This window comes from Sphaerodactylus townsendi, linkage group LG04, assembly GCF_021028975.2.
Source record: "Sphaerodactylus townsendi isolate TG3544 linkage group LG04, MPM_Stown_v2.3, whole genome shotgun sequence".
In the NCBI taxonomy this organism is placed as follows: domain Eukaryota; kingdom Metazoa; phylum Chordata; class Lepidosauria; order Squamata; family Sphaerodactylidae; genus Sphaerodactylus; species Sphaerodactylus townsendi.
The window spans coordinates 152,892,438-152,913,102 of NC_059428.1; the positions used below are offsets into that span (position 1 = coordinate 152,892,438).

Here is a 20,665-nt window from a genome sequence, read left to right on the forward strand (position 1 = left end):
AGTCTGAGGTCAGTAGCTGTTCCATTCCAAACTCCCAGACGGCATCGGTGAGAGGGGAAGGGATTCAGGTTACAGCCCCCTCCTACTTTTCCCCCTATCTCCCCCCCACATCTCCCCAGCAGCTTTATAACTCTTTGCACTGGCCAGTGATTACAAGTGCCTGCTGATGGTCCCCAACTGCGAAGACAAAAACGGAGGGCTCGATCTCTATCTGTCTATCTGTCTCTGGGCATGTGTTTCCAGTAGGTGGGGGTTGCACGGTTGCTCCTGACCAGGACCAAACCCCCACCCTTATTTGGGGGGCTTTAAGAACTCTCGGCAGGGGGAGAAGCTGCCAAATTCGAGGAGGAGGGGAGCAGGTCCGACAGAGAGCCCCATCTCTCTCGAGGCGCGTGTAAGGCTGGGGCCCCGGTCCAGGCGTGGGATGGCTGCACTGGCTTCCTCCGAGGGCCTTGTGGTTTTGCATGGCTGGCATCCAAGCACGGGAATGGACACCCTGCAATCTGCTGCTGAGGGACAAATCGTGGTGATAAGATGCGCTTGTGCTAGGAGGAGAAACTGAGACCAGCGGGGAGAAAAAGAAGAGGAGAGGTTGCTGCTTTTAAAACGCGAGGAGCCTGCCTCCTTCCTTCCTTTCCCCCCCCCCACCCCCCTCGGCTCTTCTTTGCGAATGTGATTGTTTTGTCTATCACACCAGGCGAAGTGGAAGACTCCCCACCCCTCCTGGCTGGGGTGGGGGAGAAGCGCAGAAGGGCTGCAAAGGAGCCTACCGCAGCTGGATGCCTTTCTGGACTTTGCTGGGGACGGGATCTAGGAGCGGCGTCTGCGAGAGCCGGCTTGGGGGGCCAGGCCGGGAGCTTCATCCGGACCCCATGCTTCCCTCACTCATCCTCTCTCTGCTCTCCGTCCTGGCAGAAGGGGCCAGCCTGCGACCCACCCAGACCGGCCACCTGGGGGTGTGCCCCAACCAGCTGAACCCCAACCTCTGGGTGGGATCGGCTCCAGAGCACTCTGGGTGAGCGGAGAGTGCTAAGCCAGGACGGACTGCGAGTAAAAGTCTTGGCCTCGTTCAGCCTGGCCGGCGGGAGGCTCTGCAGGGATCCTGGGATGCAGAAATGACTTTTTATGGGAAAGGAGGCTGAAGGTGGCAGCAAAGGGATGGGTTGGTAGCTGAGAGGGAGGACTGCTTTGGAAAGGGTCCACATTTGATCCCCAGCACCCAGCATTGCCTGGCTGAATATCCCCATCTGCCTGAGATCCCAGAAAGCTGCCACCGACCAGAGGGGGCTCCTTTTAAGGCAGCGGGGGGGGGGGGGGGGGGGGGGGGCCCCTGACATATTCAGCTACTTAATTAATTCTCCGCCCAGCCCATCCTAGAAAAGCCCCTTTCCTGCAGGCACAAAAAATGGTGCAAGACTGGACCGCTCTCATTTCGCACATCTGCCTTTGCAGACGTTGCTGGCTCTGATCTGGACGTTTTGTTCACGTGCGCCTTTATGGCCTCTGCTTGCCACCGCTTCTGTTGAGCCTCGCCCCACTCCCCCGCCGCTGTTTTCCTTGTACTAGTTTCTCAGCAGCCTTCCTGGGAATTGAGATAGTTATTGGGAAGGAATTCTCTTCTCCCCGGCCAGCCGTCTGCTGTACAGAAGATGGTCCTGGGCCGAGCAAGGTGCGGGACTTTTAGGTGCCCTCCAGGAGGGGAGAAGTTGATCCCATCTGCCCTGCTGGCATGCTGCAGCATACCCTGTTTCCCTGTTAATAAGACATCCCCGGAAAATAAGACCTAGTAGAGGTTTTGCTGAAGTGCGAAATATAAGGCATCCCCCAAAAGTAAGACGTAGCAAAGTTTTTGTTTGGAAGCATGTCCAATGAACAGAACCCAGAAAAATAAGACATCCCCTGAAAATAAGACATAGCGCATCTTTGGGAGCAAAAATTAATATCTGTCTTATTTTCGGGGAAATACGGTAGCTCCCGTTCACGTCAGCTGGGCTTGTGAGGAACAACTCCCCAGAGGCAGGTGAATTGGTGAGACTTCCTATTGTTCTTGGGTCATAAAATGCGGGAGGAGCCCTGAGGTATGACCACATTTCCAAGGGGAGGGGAAAGGAATGGCTATTTCCAGTGAAGGATGCCGAAAAATGCATGACACATTCTTTATTGACCTCTCTGTGCCGACATTTGTGGCTAGGGGAATCGCTGCCCAGCTGGGCAGATTTTTGTGCGCAATTGTGCCCGTGTGGTGGAGAACCAGCGAGGGTAGTGCGGCAGTGCCGTAATTCAACTCCTGAGTGTTCAGAGTGCAGTCCGGGCATTGAGAAAGCCCAGAGGACAGTTCTTCACACAAGTACCTGGGGTGCAGTGTAGTTTCAAGTCAGGGTCGCTCAGTTTGCTCACTGGGGAACAGTAGAGGTTCCCCGTATCCCCCTCTGACCCCATCAAAACAGATAGTCAGTGTCTCAGGATTCATATGGGCTGAAATTCCTTCCAGTAACCTTCCACTTCACTTGGAAGGCAGGTGCCAGACCTGGCTTGGAAGGAAAATAGCTGGGAGTGTTGACTGTCTGGCCTGGGTCTTGCTTTGATCCAGTTTCTTTTTTTAACCCCCCCTCCCCCTCCACACACATATACATGCCACTTTCTGCCATGTATATAAATGAGTCTGATGACTTTACACTGTCAGCGGCAGAGCGGCTTCTGAGCCTTGAAAAGGTTACGGAGGGAAACAGTGTTAATCTCTCAAGCGCCAAGGGACTCTGTGGTATCCTGTTCCCACAAACTAGCAGGGCTAGCTGGCTGGTGCCCTCATCTCGTTGACCCCGGCCAGCCCGATCTGCTTGGATCTTGAAAGCTAAGCAGGGTCAGCCCTGGTTAGACAGGAGAGCACCGAGAGAGTCCAGGGTGGGCATGTTGAGGCAGGCGATGGCAAACTGCCTCGGAACATGTCTGGCTGTAAAAACTCCCCGAGGGGTCACCACAGGCTAGCTGTCACTTGACGGCAAAAAGAAAGACAAAAGCACTGATACCCACCTGTTGCTGAGCATGAAAACAGCCCTGGTGCTGTGCGGTAAAAGTTAGGGACTGCAAGCGTTCATGTAGTGAAACAGCTGCCTGAAAGTAATGGTTGAACTTGATGAAGAGGGAGATGTTAAGACTCACATGCTAGCATCCCTCTCCTAAAGAGATGTTGTGTTTCCACTGAAGAAAAGGTTTAGGGTGGACTATTATATGGGGATCTAGTCAAGCGGAGGCTGCAGCGTTGACATGTTCGTTGTCGCATCCCCTACAGGACTGCGAAGGCTTCGAGAAATGTTGCACCAACGTCTGTGGCCTGCGGAGCTGTGTGGCCGCCCGTTACGCGGATGGAAGCCTCTCCTCACCGGAACTGGCGCGGGAGGCCACGTGCGAGAGCTTTGTCTGCACGCAGCAGGGGTCGGACTGTGACGTCTGGGATGGCCAGCCTGTCTGCAAGTGCAAAGACCGGTGCGAGAAGGAGCCCAATTTCACCTGCGCCTCAGACGGACTCACCTACTACAATAAGTGCTACATGGATGCCGAGGCCTGCATCCGAGGCGTCGGCCTGGCCGTGGTCCCTTGCAAGTACATTTTTGCCTGGCCTGATGCCAGCCCAGCCCCCACAGAGACAACGGCTCGCCCGACTCCTGGAGCAGCTGCGGAGGTGCCCGTCCCTCCGGCGCTCTACAATAACCCTTCCCACCGGTCAGTGTACGTGGGTGGGACCGTCAGCTTCCATTGTGATGTGAGTGGCCGACCGCGCCCTGACATCACGTGGGAAAAGCAGAGCGACCGCCAGGAAAATTTCATCATGCGCCCCGACCGGATGTACGGCAACGTGGTGGTTACCAACATCGGGCAGCTTGTCGTCTACAATGCTCAGCCGGAGGATGCTGGAGTATACACCTGCACCGCCAGGAACGCTGCCGGTCTCCTCAGAGCGGACTTCCCCCTCTCGGTTGTTGAGAGGGAACGCTCTGGATGGGAATCGAGGGCACCGGGCGTCTCACAACTTCCTCCTGGAGAGTGCCTGAAGGAACCAGACAAACGGGACTGTGAGGCCAACCAAATCCGCTGGCATTTTGACTCGAAGAAGGGCTCCTGCATCACGTTCCGCTACGGAGGGTGCGGTGGGAACAGGAACCACTTCGAAACCTACGAGGAATGCCGCCTGGCCTGTGCCGATCACGTGGTTGACCCATGTTCCCTCCCCGTCGTGCAGGGCCCCTGCAAAGACTGGGAGCCCCGCTGGGCCTACAACCGCCTCATGAAGCGGTGTCACTCCTTCATCTACGGAGGCTGCGAAGGCAACGAGAACAACTTCGACGCCAAAGAGAGCTGCGAGGACGTTTGCCCCTTCCTCAAGGCCTCACGGTGCAAAGCCTGCCGCCTGAAGAGCAAGATGGTGTCGAGCTTGTGCCGCAGCGACTTTGCCATAGTGGGGCGGCTGATGGAGGTGGTGGAAGACCAGGACTCTGGCATTGCCCGCTTTGCTCTGGACGACATCTTGAAGGACGAGAAGATGGGCCTCAGGTTCTTTGACATCAAGTACTTAGAAGTGACCTTGTCCAATATGGACTGGAACTGCCCCTGTCCCAACGTGACCGCCGAGGACGGGCCTCTCGTCATCATGGGGGAGGTGCATGACGGCATGGCGGTCCTCGACTCGGACAGCTACGTGCGGGCGGCCAACGACAAGCGGATCAAGAAGATCCACGAGCTTCTGGAGAAGAAGACCTGTGAGCTTCTCGACCGGTTCAGGGACTAGCGTCGCCGGCTCTCTGCCATGGGCAAGGGAGGACTCCCTAAAACGGTCCATCTGTGACCACCCTTGCATTTATGTCAAGTCGACTCGGCCTTCCCCTCTTAGAAACCCCACATGTCTCTGAAGAGATGCACAGAAATGTATCCTCGTGCCTTCGTCGTGGGCTGTGGCCCAGCCTCTCATTTTTGAACATTCTGCATTTATTTTCAGTCTCCTGTTATGACTCCCCCACACTCGTGGCGGAGCCATTCTATTCGTCTGTTTTCGTGTGTGCTGTAATTTATCTCTTTGTGCCTATACCACTCTCCCCTGGCTTCTGTACGATTAAAAGGACTTCTGTGGTTTTTTTCCCCCCAGGCATGACTGTCTGCCTCCATCTGTGTCCTCGTCCTTTTTTGGATCTGCTGTTAGGGTTGCAGGGCAAGGTCCATGACAGGGATTTGGATGATTGTTTTTAAATAAAGATTTGATTACTTAAGAACCCTTTGGGGGGAGTCTGCACTTTATCTGTACACACTAGTTAAATTTGAGTCCCCAGCAGGAAACACCTCTCTCTTTCTCTCTATGTGTATATATCATGTCCCCTGTTTTAGAACAAACCTGCTCTCTGATAAGGGAAGCCATTTCATCACATACTTCCCCAACCTCTACACTGTACCTGCTACATTTATGAGAGCCCAGTAGTTTCTGTCTAGCCACAAAGAGTGTAGGGAAGAGTCAGCACAGAGGAGCTACACAAAAACTTTGTTTTCTACATATCCTTTTGACAAACACATTCCTAATGCAACTTTTGAGAATGAGCCCTGTAAAGTTAAATGAGAAGGAGGGTGTTGGGTTGGAGCTAGGAAAAGGACATAAACATAGATTTCTATCTATCTATGTGCAGCAGTTACAGCTACATCCTCTCCCTATCTATCTGTCTATGTGCAGCAGTTACAGCTAGGTCATCTGTCTGTCTGTCTGTCTGTCTGTCTGTCTGTCTGTCTGTCTATGTGCAGCAGTTACAGCTAGGTCCTCTACTTATCTATCTATCCATCCATCCATCCATCCATCCATCCATCCATCCATCCATCCATCCATCCATCCATCCATCCATCCATCCATCCATCCATCCATCCATCCATCCATCCATCCATCCATCCATCCATCCATCCATCCATCCATCCATCCATCCATCCATCCATCCATGATAGCCATGTTTAGATATTTGAAGAGATGTCATGTTAGTGAGGGAGCAAGCTTGTTTTCTGAAGGTCCAGCGACTAGGACCAGGAGTCATGGGTTCAAGGTGAAGGGAAAGCAATTCCATTTAAACATCAGGAAAAACTTTGTGACAGTAAGGGCTGTTCAAAAGTGGAATTCACTACCTCAGAGTGTGGTGGAGTCTCCTTCTTTGAAGGTTTTTTAACAGAGGCTGGATGGCCATCTGTCAGGAGTGCTTTGATTGTGCGTTCCTGCATTGCAGGGGGTTGGACATGATGGCCCTTGGGGTCTCTTCCAATTCTGATTCTATTATTGTGATCAAGTCTGAAAAGGGCATTAATTTTTCCTGGGATTCAGGCTGCCATACCAAAAAGTTCCACAGGATGGCGGTAGAAGACCACAAATGCATTTTCACTGATTTGTAAATGGGCTCCACTTGGGGCCAGTTGTGGCAAGATTTCTGCTTGTGTTGCACCCGTTGAAGCATTAGCTGGGCCTTCTTGTGTGTTGTTGTCTTCAGGGTGACCCCTAGGTTCGCCCCAAAGATTGTAGCCATTTTCAGGATGGCCGTAGTTCCGCTTTCCTGCACCCTAAACGTGGCCTGTCTACGTGACAAGTGACATGGCAGAACATTTTGAAACCTGGGCAGTGGCTGCGATCGTCTCCTGGTCAGGTTCATTAGTTGGATCAATGGGAGGGTCTTTGGGGGCAGTTCCATTACATGGTTCTGAAAGGGGGAGGGGGTGGGCTTTGTGATTTGTTCAGTGTCATCCTGAAACCAAGTACCAGCGATGGGATCTTGTAAGAGACTGTCTGGTTGTGTTGCCAGCACTCCCCAAAAGCACATAGAGTGGCATCCAGAAGGGGTGTGAATGTGGGAAGCTTCAGGTCTTGTAAGTCATTCAAAGTGGGAGCTTTTACTCCCAGGAAACTGTATCTGGGATTGTAGCCTTAGTGGGTGACATCGCCATAGCATGAATCCACTTGTCCAAAGAATAGTGGTTGCACATGGCTGAAGAGGAAGCCAACAGTGTGAACCAGTGCTTTCTTTTGGGGCTACTGTGTGAAGGGTTTCCTGAATGTGTGAGTGTGCCTTTATGTCACATCCATGGCTTTACTGTCATCCCCCTGGACTGTTTCATAACAAGACTCTGTGTTCAGGTGATGTCTTTTTTACGAAACAGCATCAGGAATAAGAATGTAGACCTCCATTGCCAGACCAAAAGCATAAGGAGCAAAGCGCCCTCCATTATAACCCACCCAATGTCACACAAAACCACCCCTGACTACCAGTTCCCAAGGAGGGATGGCACCCCATCAGTCCCACGGTGCAGAGACAGTGCAGCCTGGCCTAAACATCCTCTCTACGTGGCTTCTAGGTTCTCCCTACCTGACTTCTAGGGGGGCTGCAGTGTCCCCCAAGCATCCTCTCTACGTGGTTTCTAGGTTCCTTTTCTGCTGTCACAGAGTGGGAGAGTCGAACCTGGGTCTGCCAGAGGCAGGTCTGTGTAACCACAAACATTGTGTTGAACAGATCAGCCAAGTTACCCAGGAGGACTCAGAAACACAGTCTCCTCCGCTAGTCGGGGAATCATGAGTTGGGTGCCCTGTGTCTGTCCAGGGTTTGTTCAGTTGTGATGAACAGAGGCCTGTGAATGTCATCTGTGCGTGTGTGCACCTGTGCAGCCGGTGCCTCTGAACATAGCAGTGTGATCCCTCCAAGAGGGAAGGGATAGGTCCTTTTGTGGGCAGTTAATGCAGTGGTGGACAATGTCATGGGGGGCTTCAGCGTGTGGATACTGTGGGCAAGGGAGAGATGGAAATGTGTGCCACGTGTGCATCCGATGGGCATTTTGGAGAAACTCCAGAAGACCCCTTTTATCAGGTAATGCTAGGCAGAGGTGTCTACTTGAGTGTCAGGGAAGTGAATGGGCTTCAATGTGGGTGAGAGGTGACTGGAGCCACCTGGCTAGTCAGGTGTGCTCTCAATAGCGTCAAAGTGAACTTTTAATAGGTGAACTGTTAACCTCATAGGTGGACTTTTAACCTCATGTGCTGCAGCCCCAGAGTAATGTTGGTTGCGCTTGTGTGTAGTGTGAGGCGTTGTGATCTCATGTGTGGAATGTGGCAGTGGGAAAAGCATGCAATCTCCCGAACGAGGGCATCACACAGCAGGGTGTGACAATGTTGTCTTGTGAACATGGCATTCCTCCTGGCAGAAGTGGTGGTCCTTTCTGTACCCCGCATTGAGGAGAAGTGTGCATTTTGAGGAAAAGCTTTTTCATTGTTTGGGGTTGCGCTGATGAGGGGCATGAAGCAGGCAGGGAGCCCTCCATTATACCCCACGTCACACCACACCACCCCTGACTAAAAAAAGGAAAGCTGGGGTTTCTTGTGCGTTTTTGTGGCTGGATGGCCATCTTTCAGGAGTACTTTGATTGTGTGTTCCTTCATTGCAGGGGGTCCGGCTTGATAGTCATTGGGGTCTCTTCCAACTCCGATTCTATGATTCTATGGTGATATCTTCACTGGTGATTAATCCTGGGATTGTCACCCGAAATATCCAGGTTCCCTCAAGATCTCCTCACAGCCGAACCACGGAACACAGACCAGTCCCGTTTCTGGTGCTCCCCCCCCCCCCCCCCCATCACGGGATTTTCCTGGACATGCTTGTACAGTATATGCACCTTTTTGAAAAAAACACTCCAATGGGAGCTAATAGGAGATGGGGGCTACACATTTGAGGGTCCACAACATTCGCCCCCATGAACCAAACTTCACCAAACCTGGGTGGTATCATCAGATGGTATCTCCCAAAGATACTCTGAAATTTTGGTGCTGCTAGCTTAACAATTGCACCCCTGACAGCAGGCACCCCCCCCCCAAGGGGCAGGCCTAGATGTCTTCACTAGAAACATACTACAGTAAGGATGTTGGAACCTGGATGAAAAGGTGCTGATTCTTTTGAAACTTGGTTGTATCTAGATTAAATTTTCAGTGGGAATTCGGCCTATGATTGTGAGCAAGTCAGAAAAAAGCATTAATTTTTCCTGGGCTGCCATACAGAAAACATCCACACGATGGCAGTAGAAGACCACAAATGAATTTTCACTGATTTTGTTTCTCTCTACCTGGCTTCTGGGTTGCTGATTTGTAAATGAGCTGCATTTGGAGCCAAGGGTGGCAAGATTGTGTTTGTGTTGCACCTGTGAAGCATTAGCTGGGCCTTCTTGTGTGTTGTTGTCTTCAGGGTGGCTCCTAAAATTCGCCCCAAAGTTTGTAGCTATTCTCAGAATGGCCATAGTCCTGCCTTTCTGCTCCCTAAATGTGACCTGTGTATGTGATGACTGACTGGGTAACACTAGGTGTCCTTTGCCAGAACTGAAGTATAAGGAGCAAAGCGCCCTCCATTATACCCCCACATCACGCCCCAACATCACAACACATCACCCCTGACTAAAAACAAAAAGCTGGGCTTTCTTGTGCATTTTTGTGTTATGTTTTGGCAGAAGAAAAAGCCAGCAGGGGAAGAGAAGAGAGTCAGGGTCCCATGTCCTGGCCAGGCGTCATGGGACAATCAAACCAGAAATGGGCTGATGGTGACATGCACATTTTCAAACAGAGGAGTAACAGACCTCTGGTCTTCTTTGGGGCCATCCATCTCAAAAGTGAAGAATCCTGTCAGCATTGTCGTTGACATGTAGCTTGGCTTGTTTGCAGGAGCTTACAGCGCCGTTTTATGTGTGACATGTAGCCTGGCCAACTATAACATACACAACCAGCTTAGTTTTTTACTTCCAGAGAGCGCTTAAGGGACTTTATTTCAAAGAAAGACCCCTGGATTGGGGCAGTCCATGATGCCATCTACTTGCGAGGCCCCGGGCTCAGCCTGCTTATGTGCATTAGGCTGAATTAGTCACATACTCTCAGCCTACCTTACAAGGTTGTTTTGAGGAGAACGATGCTTTGCAGGGGAGTGGGATATAAATAAAATAAATGACTACATTTATGTGGAAGGGAGGGGACCAGAGTTATTTCTATGTGGGGTGCAGTTTGCAAAGCCTTTCCCCCTGGTTCTGGACACTCACCAGATGACCTCCCTGCCCCGCACCCCCAAGAAGCAACAGAGCCACGCCAAGGAGAACGCGGCCAGATCCCCCTGCCTGTGGCTCAGCTGTACGGGCAAGACGCACTCCGTGGAGGCCGCCATATTGAACTGGTCACATGACAACTCTGTCACTCGCCAGCCCAGCTCTGGCACTCGCGGCGCCCTCTTGTGGTCAGGGGAGGCGTGGCACGTTTTGGCACCCAGTATCCTTTGCAAAGTTTTTGCATTTTGTAGGATCAGAGGAGCAGGTCCTAAAATGCGGGACAGCATCGCCCCTGGAAGCCTCTTGGGGGTCGGGGGATCCGGGAGGGCCAGTCGATTTGCATGGGTCAGACATGACTATGCAACAGAAGTTGCACAGGACACACGTGGCCGGGGTTTCCCACGATCGCGGGAATGGGACGACAGCTGCTGGGAGTTGCAGGAGCGTTGCGGACTAGGCCTTTTCAATGGGGCTACTTCGGAGAAAGCGCCTGAGCTCTATTTGTTTAGTTGTAGTTGTTAGAGGCAATTTTAGACTATCTCTAGTTGTGTGTCTGACTGCCAGTAAATAAATATTCAATTTAGTTTGAATCAGTTGGTCCCTGTTGCTTTTTCTGTTTCAAAGGAATAACACCTGTGTATACATAGGCAAAAGATCCCTTGTTTCTCAGGCTGGAGACTCTGTAACATACTGACCCCCCCTCCCCCTGGGTTCAGTTCAAGTAAAATGGCAGGTAAATAGAAGCAGAGGTGGTTGGAATCCCTTCAGTCCTTCTACATCGATTTTCATAAAACGCAAGGAGACTAAAATGACTTCATACAGTATCTAGAAGGGGCACTGAAGTCTCCGTGTGCTGGGGAAGTTAAATAGGTGAGTTTTCTCATGATGACAAAAGGCAGGATGTCTACGCTTCCTTTGCCATTCTCCCCACTCCCCAACTTGGTATTTGTTTTCACTAAGGAATCATGTTTGTTGCCTGTGGAGCTGTAATTTCCAAGAAGATGTGCAGCTGTCTCACCACAAAACCCTTTTGTTCTCTTGTTTCCTTTGTATGGTTCCTCTTTCCTCTCACAGCCTTTCTTCCGCCTACCTTTATCTGATAATAACAGACCTGGGATGAAAAAGGATTGGGTATCTTCTACACTGGAGATAGAGCAGATCACCTCCACTTGTTCCCACCACCAGCATGTCCCAGCGAAGACCACCCCGCCTATCTCAGTATGGCCGGCCAAGCTCATTGAAGCCGATCCTCATCCTAGGAGTTACCTTGCAGTAGAAGAGCTCTTGCTCTTTTGAAGTCTTTCAAATAATAGGCAGTTTCCCTGTCATTAACACCTAATACCCCCAAGCCAGTCTTGCTGTCTTTGAATTTTGGACAACAGGAAGGCACAGAGACATTTCCCATCCCATAGGGAGCTACAGGGATGAGGCTAACTCTTTTTTAATGAAGAGCAAGAGAGATTCTAAGGACAGGGCCAAAGCAAGATCCCGCCAGGAGCTCCGCCAGTCTTCACTGCTGCCAGATGATCAGCTAAAACTAATAAACAAGGTATTCTCTCCCCCCTCCCTTTTCAGTCCCTCCTGTAACAAAGTTGATGTCACATCTGAAGGAAGACCTACGGGCACACTTTTCAGCCGTTCCCAGCTGCTTTTGGCTGCCTGGCTAGCAAGTTGTTGAATCTGGATTCATTACCCAGAGGGAAGCACAGCCAGTTATTCTCTGTTTGTCTGAGCGATTTTGCCAAAATTGGTAAGTGTCTGCCACTGCTTGAGCCAGCTATGAATAGCTGAAGCAAGTAAATAAGAAGTCCTTAGTGAATCCCACTGTGGAGGTTTCACAGCAAGTTTGGGAAACAACTGAATAAGAGTCCTCAGCTGACAAGACATAGGAATGCAGCAGCCTGGACCCTTGTTTTGTGTGGGGCTGTCCAATTAGTCATTGTTAGAACTGTAAAGGGCACCGCGTATCATCATCCATTCCTGCACAGCAATAGGAAACCTACTGAAGCAGTTTGGTTTTCAACATTGTTTTCTAGTAAGTACAAGTCATGAAAGAGACTTTCTCTCTAACAGTGGACAGGGCCTGTCCTCCCCTAGGATGCAGGGCGAAACCAAGAGGCCGTGGCTCCCACATCTCACAGCAATAAGTGTGAATCACAAGTTCAGGGGGAGGACAGAGAGTCCCGTGGCACCTCAAAGACTGACAAATGTCCCAACGGGCCCTGGATCACAAAAAAATGTGTTCGACCATGGTTATTTTGGTTGCAGGAGAGTAGCGTAGCTACCCCCTCTGAACTACCCATATGCTTCAGTTGCTCAACCAACCAGGACTATTGTGGTGGGGCTTCATGTGTTTAATTTCTTCACTAGTTACATAACTATACAGTAGCAGCAAAAAACAAAAAAAGAGTTACATAATTTCAGCAAAAAATAAGGGACCCAAAGCAATGTTAAAAACTCAGATACTACCTGAAATATAATAAAAATGTGCTCTGGGTCCGGGCATAGTGGGAGTTGGTCTTGTTTGTTTTCACTTAAAATGTGCATATTTTTTTAAAAGGGAAGCATAGAAATGCTTTTGTATAGAGGGGAAGTGCTTAAGATCTGAAGAACATGACCCAAAAGAAAGACAAGTACCCTTGTAGGTACAATGAGCCAATGCAGAGAACGGGCTCCCCATTTTGGCACTGCACTGCTAGGCACCCCAAGGGTTGGCAGAATGGGTATAGGCATCGCTGTCTTAAAACAGAGCTCCACCCAATCACTATGGGTTGGTCAGGCAACCCCCCCTCCGCCCTCAGCCTGATGATGACTGACATCTCTACAAGGAAGGGGATGTTGACAGCAGTTCAACATTGCTTAAGGAGGCAAGGAGGGTAAAAATGGATGGGGTTTATAGCATTCTGGAAGGTGAGACTTGGGTCAAGAAGAAGAGTTTGGATTTATATCCCCTCTTTCTCTCCTGTAGGAGACTCAAAGGGGTTTATAATCTCCTTGCCCTTCCCCCCTCACAACAAACACCCTGTGAAGTGGGTGGGGCTGAGAGAGCTCCAAAAAGCTGTGACTAGCCCAAGGTCACCCAGCTGGCATGTGTGGGAGTGCACAGGCTAATCTGGATTCCCCAGAGAAGCCTCCACAGCTCAGGCTGCAGAGCAGGGAATCAAACCGGGTTCCTCCAGATTAGATACACGAGCTCTTAACCTCCTACGCCACTGCTGCTGATTATTTACTTCCTCCCCTAGAATTCCTCTTGCCCCTGCACCATTGGTACATTTCTGAGTTCTAAAATACAAGATCACTGTGAAAGAAAAAAATAATTATAACTAATTCTAAGTATAGATTAGATTTGGTCAAGGAGTCAAAGCAGGTGTTTTTCAAAGTAGCCAAGCATTATCCCATGATTACGGAAGTGAGATGTCTGATCACCTGATCCTGAAGTCTTTTAGAGGCAACAATTACTAAATGCTCTTGGGCATCTTGCCCTCTCAACCAAGTCAAAAAATCCCTGATTCCTGCCTTCCGTTGGTTCTTTGGCTGACTTATCTTTTTGTAAAAAAAATATTTATTTGTTTATTTACTTGGTTGATTTTCACCCTGCTTTCCTCCACCATAGTGGACTCACTTCCAACTGCTACTTCCAACAGGCAATAAGTTTTACAACATTTATAATAAAATGCATGTCTTGTCTTCTGAGGGGAGAGTTCATTCCAGATACAGAATGAACATGACTGGCCCCAGGCCAAGAAGTTCGCCACCACTGCCCTCTCCCTATGGCCTGTCATTAAAAAAGCAGCACCAGGGCCAGCTCAGGACATGGCAAGGCTGCCCCCCCCTCAAGACCCCACTTCTCCCTCCGTGCGCATCCCCTTGCCAACCTCCAGGTCCCCTCCACCCTCCCCTTCCAACGACCAGGAACTCCCCCCCCCCCCTCACCGCCAACCCCGCAAAGCGGGTGCCAACGCGCAGAAACGACTCCAGCCTTATGCAAGGACGAATTGCCGGAAGTTAAGATTGCACGGCACTCTGCTTGTTTTCCTACCCCTTGGGTGAAGATGCCCGGTGCACCCCCATAAACGGCCCCTGCGGAAACTCCCGCCACCCCCTCGGGTGTTCCGCTCAGCACGGCTGCTCCGCTCATCGCTTTGCTGGGGGCTAAATCCGGAAAATAGGCAGCTAACACAGGCCGAGCCGTATTTCTGAATGAAATCTGGAGCTCTGCGAACTCTCTTTGTTTCCGCTTTGGAAGGAGCGGAAGTGTCCCCACCCGGACAATATAGTGGACGGACCGCCCTTACTCAAAGCGCAGGCGCAAGTCAAGGAGGTGAGAAAGCGCGATTAAAGAGGGGATGGGGGCAGAGCGGTTGCTTGGTCTAAGATCCGGCATACCATTGTGTGCAAGGATAAATTTTGGCAAGGATTGCTGACTGCTAGGATCAGGGTCTCAAAAGCTGCTCCTATTAAATGCAGATTTAGACCTGACTTGGATGGCCCGAGGTAGCCGGGACTCGCTGGATTGGGAAGCTAAGCAGACTCCCATTTGGTGCTGAATGAGAGACCACCAAGGAATACTATGCAGAAGAAGGGAATAGCAGACCACCTCTTTTAGTCTCTTGCCTTGAGACCCCTTGAGGGGTTCACCAGCAGTCAGCTGTGACTTGGCTGGCCCCAGGTAGCTGGAACTTGTTAGATTGGGAAGCTAAGCAGACCCTATTTAGTTGAGGATGAGAGACCACCTAGGAATACTATGCAGAGAAAGGGAATAGCGGACCACCTCTGGTAGTCTTTTGCCTTGAAAATCCCATAAGGGGTTCACTATCAGTCAGCTGTGACACTTGACAGACACACACACACCCCAATTTAAGCCCTTCTGTGCCCAGTGAGATCCGTGGACTTTGAAAGGTTCAGTTCTGTTTGGGAGTGCCCTGTTAGCCTCTGTTTCCAGTGGTCACTCTTTGCTTGGGAAGCAAAAGGAAATTGAAAAATAAACGTATATGGAAGTTTGCTGGGGTAACCTTGGGACAGTCACACACTGCTTAGCCTACCTCACAGGGCTGGCCTTGCATTGTTGTCCTCTTTCGTATTTGAAGCCCTTTGTCTGTTGGATGTCTTGTACTGTGCGATTACATGTTTCCTCTTTCTATAGTCCGTAATCTGTCTTGCGCTTCAGTAAGGTGAGCTATAAATGAATAAAAGTACAGGAGACTCATGTAAGCTACTCTGTGCCACTTTTTATGAGAATCAGGGTGTATAAATGAGGCTAAATAAGAGGGCCACAGAGACTGTATTTCCCAGCATCAGTATTACTTTTCCTGTTGTTGTTTCATAGACAGCCATGGCTCGCAAGAAACTTTACCGCCCCATCGCAGCCATGGCCAAGAAGATCCGAGAGTACAGGGCTTTGAAAAACCAACCCCGAGACTCACAGCGCTTTGCCCTGGACTACGAGACCATGACCCGTCCCTTTACAGGCAAGCGTCTGCCTGCACTGGCTTGGGAGGATGTGAGGAACGAAAATCGGCTCTTCACCCTGCTGTGCCGGCTGCATCATTTTGGCATCAGGCGCATGGTGACGCGCAAATCTTGGGTGTGGGAATTTGATGAGCCGTGCTACTGGGTCATCACCAGCATAAAAGTGGATTATACCGCTGAGGTGAGTGCTATTGGCCAGCAGGAAATGGAGAAAGGTGGAAATAAAAGGTCCTTTTCTTCTGTTTGCTCCACCGTCTCTTCTACATTTGGGGAGAGTGCCTGGACTTTTAGAATGGTGGGGGCCTCTTCAAGATGTGCATTTAATCCTTAGCATCTCCAGTAACAGCTTCCATTGGAGACTGCCCCCCCAACCCCCCGGGCAGAAATGTTTGCAATCAAGAGTGAATATTACTAACACTGACAGACTGCTGCTTTGACATGTGAGAAAGCAACGTCACATACTTTCCACGATTCAAGAGAGGATTTGAACCGTGGTATCTCCATCCACATCTGACTGCTGCAGAACTAGCCCTCTGCATTAGCCCTGGAAAGAAAATACACAACTGTTTCTTTTACTTATTTATTGGCACAGCTGATAGCCTGCCTTTCCGGCTGAGGCTCCAGGTGGATAACCCAGGGTCATTACAAACCGTAAGAACAGACATCCAGTAAGCAATGTAATAGGGTTGGGATTGCAAAAATCTAAGACCAAGCCAAAACAAAACATGACATAACATCACATGTTGAACAATGCAGAAATTACATAGTAGGATAATACATGCATCAATCAACAGACAATAGATGCTATATAAAGTTGTACAGTCTAGACTTCCTGTCCTTTTAGCAAAGCGTCCTTCTGAACCATTTCATTACAGTACAGTGTGAAAAACCACTGCAGAATAATTCAGTTTTGCCTACTTTGATGAAAACCAGGAGAGCAGGAGCTTTCCTGACTTCCTTAAGCACGCCATTCGGTAGGATAGAGGGCCATAGTGGAGAATGCCACTGAACGGGCAGTTGTTGATTTTGCCTATTTGTGGGATGGCACTGTCAGGAGGCCATGCTCAGGTGAGTACAGCATAGGAGGCCAGGTGGTCTAACAGTTTTGAGGGGCCACGCCCATGAAGGGCTTTGTATGTGGAAGCCAGTATGTTGAACTGAACCTGGTCACTGATAAAACAGCCATCGGCCTGGCTGCGGAATGGGAGTAATATGCATGCTCCTCCTGGCTTCTGGTAAAAGCTAAGCTGCGGCATTCTGCATCAGCTGGAATTTCCAAGTTGACTTTGAGTAGCGACTGACCTAGTAGCCTCATCTTGATGTCTCCGTAGCATGGATCCAGATGAGCCAATTCGGGAGAGGGGCTGGAAGTTGGAAGGACGCGTTTTCTGAAGCTGCGTTAACTTGTTTTTCCAGCTGTCATGATGAATCCAGTATGTCCCCTAGTTTCTTAACCAAGCCCGCAGCGTCCAGCTGAACCCTGTCAGAGTCGGGAGGCGCGGTGTCATTTGAGATCTCTACCTTCCTAACCAGCATTACTTCTGTGCTCTGTTACAGAATATGGATCACGGAAAAGCATGGGGCTATCTAACATTCAGAGGTAAGGAAAACACAAACAACCCTCCTATGGTCACGGAGAAAATTCCATGAAGAAACTTAAGCTAGAGGACCATCATTTTCCAGTCAGTGGGATTCTCCTTGATCTGAAAAGCTGGAGAATTTTGCATTTTTGTCTAGCATTGCCCACATATTTCCAAGTGCATTAGAAGGGCTAGAAACGTGTTTTTAACTATACAAAACTGCATTTTGTGCCAAGTACGAAACTTTGCACGCGTGTGTGTAGTATACATGTCCTTTGGTTTTTTTACTCAAGTTGAATTACAGCACCTTTCAGCTAGCACAGGAATGTGCATAGTAATCAGTAGAAATCACCTCTCAGCCATGTTAGTTGTGGGAGCTGATCTTGCTGGGATGTTGTTGTTGTTTTTAGCAAGCCTTTATTGGCATAGACAACAGTACAACAATAATAAAAAACGGATTAAAAAGCATATACAATACAGGAAATAAATGTTAGGCCGAAGGAAATCTGCTGGCGTTTAGTAATTTCCAGGAGAAAGTCTGCCACTATCATACAGAGAGAAGGATCAGGATTGTCCAACAAGTAGTGTAATCTAATTAAATCGGAGATCGGGTAAATGTAAAGGAGTAAGATTCACATAATTGGATCTGATTTCCTTGAATCTGAGACAGTGTAGTAATTGGTGGGCCAGAGATTCAACTGAGCCATCATTACATGGGCACAATCTTTTAGCCTTTTCTTGCTTATTAAATCTGCCATATAACAAGGCAGAAGGCATAACATTAAACCTGGCGAGCATTATGGCTCTCCTTTGAGCAGGGTTTATTAAGCAATACAGGTAGTGTGCCAAGTGGCCCTGTTCAAATGGGAGAGAAAAATACAGGGGGGAACACGTTTTCTTGGCTGCGGTGATTAGGGTAGAGAACTCTCTATCCAACAGTTGACCTTTTAATTTTCTATAAGCTTCTGAATAGGACAAGGGACAAAGTGAATCCACTGACAGTCCAACAGAGGCCATTTTTTCTTCAATTATGGAAAACCAGGGGTTGGAATGGGTGTCAGAGAGCAGACAGTGGACCAGGGAATTACAGTCCGAGAGAAAATGAATTTGCAGCCAGAATCTAAAAGCCCTCAGCCAAGCGGCTGATTCCAAGGAGTTTTGACCTAACTCCAGACAAAGGGCTGCATAGGGCACGCAATTTGGGAGTCCAGTTATCTTATGAAAAAAATTGGATTGAAGAGAATTCAAGGAGTGGTTAATAGCTTGAATCCAAATTGGGACTCCATAAAGCAATCTCAAGGTGACTTTGGCATTGAAAAACTTGAGGGCAGGAGGGATAAAGGAGTGGCCAGTGCTGTAAAAGAAATGTAGTAATGCTGACATACTGTTAGATGTAGCTAGGAGAGCGGCCTTCCTCTGGGTTGCCCATGAAAGATTAAAGGAGAATGAGAGGCCAAGGTATGTATAGCACTTAACCTGTTCAATTTGGGTGCTTTTCATTGCCCATGTGATCTTCTTAAAAGCGCCTAGAGAAGACCAATACCTTGGTTTTTTCATAATTAATTGTCAGTCTATTGGATTCACAGTAATCCACACAGCGCTTCATTAAGCGTCTGAGGCCAACTCTGGATCGAGAGAGGACAGCGTCATCTGCATAGAGCAGAATTGATACATGGGATGTACCCAGTTTTGGGGCATGGCTGTTCACTGCTGAGAGAGCAGAGGGGAGGTCACTTAAGAAAAGATTGAAAAGAGTGGGGGCCAGGACGCAGCCCTGTTTGACCCCTTTGGAAATTGGAATACTGTCTGTCAAAAGGCCTTCGTGGGAACACTTGATCCGGCAACTGGTATTTGTGTGCAGTTGCCTAATTAAGAACAAGAGTCTGGCATCAATGTTGAGGGCAGCCAGTTTTGCCCAGAGAAGTTCTCTTGGCACAGAGTTAAAGGCAGCCCTTAAAATCTATAATTTGTTTGTTATCTGCATTGATTGAGTATTTACTGGCTAGGTGTAATAGCACCAGGGCGTGGTCCAGAGGAGATTTCCCCTTGCGAAAGCCTATTTGTTCAGCCCCCACTGCACCAGAGTGGGAAAGCCACAGCTGAAGTTTCTTCAGTAACAATTTAGCATAAATCTTCCCTATCACTGAGAGGAGGCTGATGGGGTGGAAGTTGGTGGGTTCTGAATGACTTCCTTTTTTATGGATGGGAAACACAGTCGCAGACAGCCACGTCATATAGTTTGTAACATTCTTATTTGGTCTGCTTGTTTTTAGGCCAGACGGACAACACACTGCAAGAAATTCCGAAGGTCATGTATCATGATTGGCGCATGGTTCCTAAGCATGAGGAGGAGACTTTTAAGAAATGCACGCCTTTGCAAGAAGAAAGTGTACGTTATGTTCCCTACCCTCCGTTGCTGCGGGCCATGATTCTTGCTCAGAGACAGAAGGAAGGGGATCTAGACGCACTGGAGCCTATTCTCGACCTGGAGGGTTTTGATGCCCTCAAGGAGAAGCGTTTGAAATTTTCCCGAAAGAAGCAAGAGGAGGGGACGCCAGTCTGAGGATCTCGGGGATCTTTTCTCCAATCTTTCTATTTCAGTTTGTTTTCTAGAAAATTACCCATAATGGAAAGGACATCTTGCCAAATTTCAGTTTTGCTTAGTGTGTAGAATGCTGTCATGAATCCATGTGGATCGGTGTGAATCCATCTGGATATGCTGGACTGCCCGTACAGGCCAAATGCATTTGAGACCCAAATCCTAAATGTGTTCATTGTTTGGAAAAGACCCACTGATTTGAGTGAAACTGGTTTCCTGACCAGCTGTGTTCAGCAGTGCATTGATAAGAACTTTATCTCACAGTAGCTAAAACAGTTTTGGCAACTGCTAAGAAATTCCATCTGTTTTTAATTGGTTTAGGAGGGTTAATTATAACCTTAAAATATAATAAAATACTTCCATAACTTATAGCTTTGTTTTGCTTGGATCTTGTTTGATAACTATTACATTACCTAGGTGCCTGGGCAGGGGCGTAAGGAGGCAAACTGGAGCCCTGGGCAAAACATGAGTTGGATGCCCTTCCCATGGGAGGCCACCCCACCACAACCAAGAAATTTTTTTTTCCCATCAGGTCATTAGTGCCTTTAGCCCCCCCCCCCTCCCGGCTCCCCCAGGACCGCCCGTCCTGATCGGGTGCCGCAGCTGAGGAGAATCTGCCCCTCTGGAGAGCCCCCCCGTCCCTCCCCTGAATCACACCACGCTGACCGCTGCCTTCGCACGAAACCGCACATGGATGTTAGGGGGGGATTCCGCCATTTTCCCAAGCCTCTTTGAGCTTGGCAGCCCGTTTGGACAATGGAGCCAAGAGCCCCTAGGGCGCCACCTTCGCACGAGGCCCCACGTTGAGGTTGTGGTGTGGCGTGTCGGAGCCTCTTTGGGCAGGGGAGCCGCTGGGGGTGCTGCTGCTGCCCTCCAGTGGCCAAAGGTGTGAATTACAAGCGCAACCCCCTCCCACACACACACACGCTGCATTTCTCAGGTT

At 49.4% G+C, this 20,665-nt stretch overlaps 2 protein-coding genes across 4 annotated transcripts; both read left to right on the forward strand.

The window, feature by feature from the left end:
- Positions 1-872: 872 nt before the first annotated feature.
- Positions 873-5,261, forward strand: WFIKKN1 (WAP, follistatin/kazal, immunoglobulin, kunitz and netrin domain containing 1). The gene is made up of 4 exons (XM_048494177.1): positions 873-1,015; positions 1,567-1,669; positions 2,192-2,259; positions 3,205-5,261. Exons 1-4 carry the CDS (start codon positions 873-875, stop codon positions 4,781-4,783), a joined length of 1,893 nt encoding a protein of 630 aa, XP_048350134.1. The 3' UTR covers positions 4,784-5,261.
- A 9,088-nt stretch (positions 5,262-14,349) lies between these two features.
- LOC125431004 (28S ribosomal protein S34, mitochondrial-like) lies at positions 14,350-20,091 on the forward strand. Of its 3 annotated transcripts, none has more exons than XM_048493474.1 (4): positions 14,350-14,395; positions 15,401-15,724; positions 17,101-17,143; positions 19,397-20,091. In XM_048493474.1, the coding sequence occupies exons 2-4, from the start codon at positions 15,407-15,409 to the stop codon at positions 19,684-19,686; spliced, it is 651 nt and encodes a 216-aa protein (XP_048349431.1). In that variant the 5' UTR covers positions 14,350-14,395; positions 15,401-15,406; the 3' UTR covers positions 19,687-20,091. The 3 variants fall into 3 exon arrangements, with proteins under 3 accessions (XP_048349431.1, XP_048349430.1, XP_048349432.1); XM_048493473.1 differs by lacking the exon at positions 14,350-14,395 and adding an exon at positions 14,410-14,743; XM_048493475.1 differs by lacking the exon at positions 14,350-14,395 and adding an exon at positions 14,410-14,568.
- Positions 20,092-20,665: the final 574 nt, after the last annotated feature.

What these genes read in the sequence shown, in the direction of transcription:
- WFIKKN1 (XM_048494177.1), top strand. Translation starts at nt 873, where the DNA reads ATGCTTCCCTCACTCATCCTCTCTCTGCTCTCCGTCCTGGCAGAAGGG. An exon ending in ATGGTCCTGGGCCGAGCAAG is followed by an intron (nt 1,670 to 2,191) that starts GTGCGGGACTTT and finishes ATTTGTGGCTAG; the next exon opens with GGGAATCGCTGCCCAGCTGG. An exon ending in GTGGTGGAGAACCAGCGAGG is followed by an intron (nt 2,260 to 3,204) that starts GTAGTGCGGCAG and finishes TTTCCACTGAAG; the next exon opens with AAAAGGTTTAGGGTGGACTA.
- LOC125431004 (XM_048493474.1), top strand. Translation starts at nt 15,407, where the DNA reads ATGGCTCGCAAGAAACTTTACCGCCCCATCGCAGCCATGGCCAAGAAG. An exon ending in AAGTGGATTATACCGCTGAG is followed by an intron (nt 15,725 to 17,100) that starts GTGAGTGCTATT and finishes GCTCTGTTACAG; the next exon opens with AATATGGATCACGGAAAAGC. An exon ending in GGGCTATCTAACATTCAGAG is followed by an intron (nt 17,144 to 19,396) that starts GTAAGGAAAACA and finishes GCTTGTTTTTAG; the next exon opens with GCCAGACGGACAACACACTG.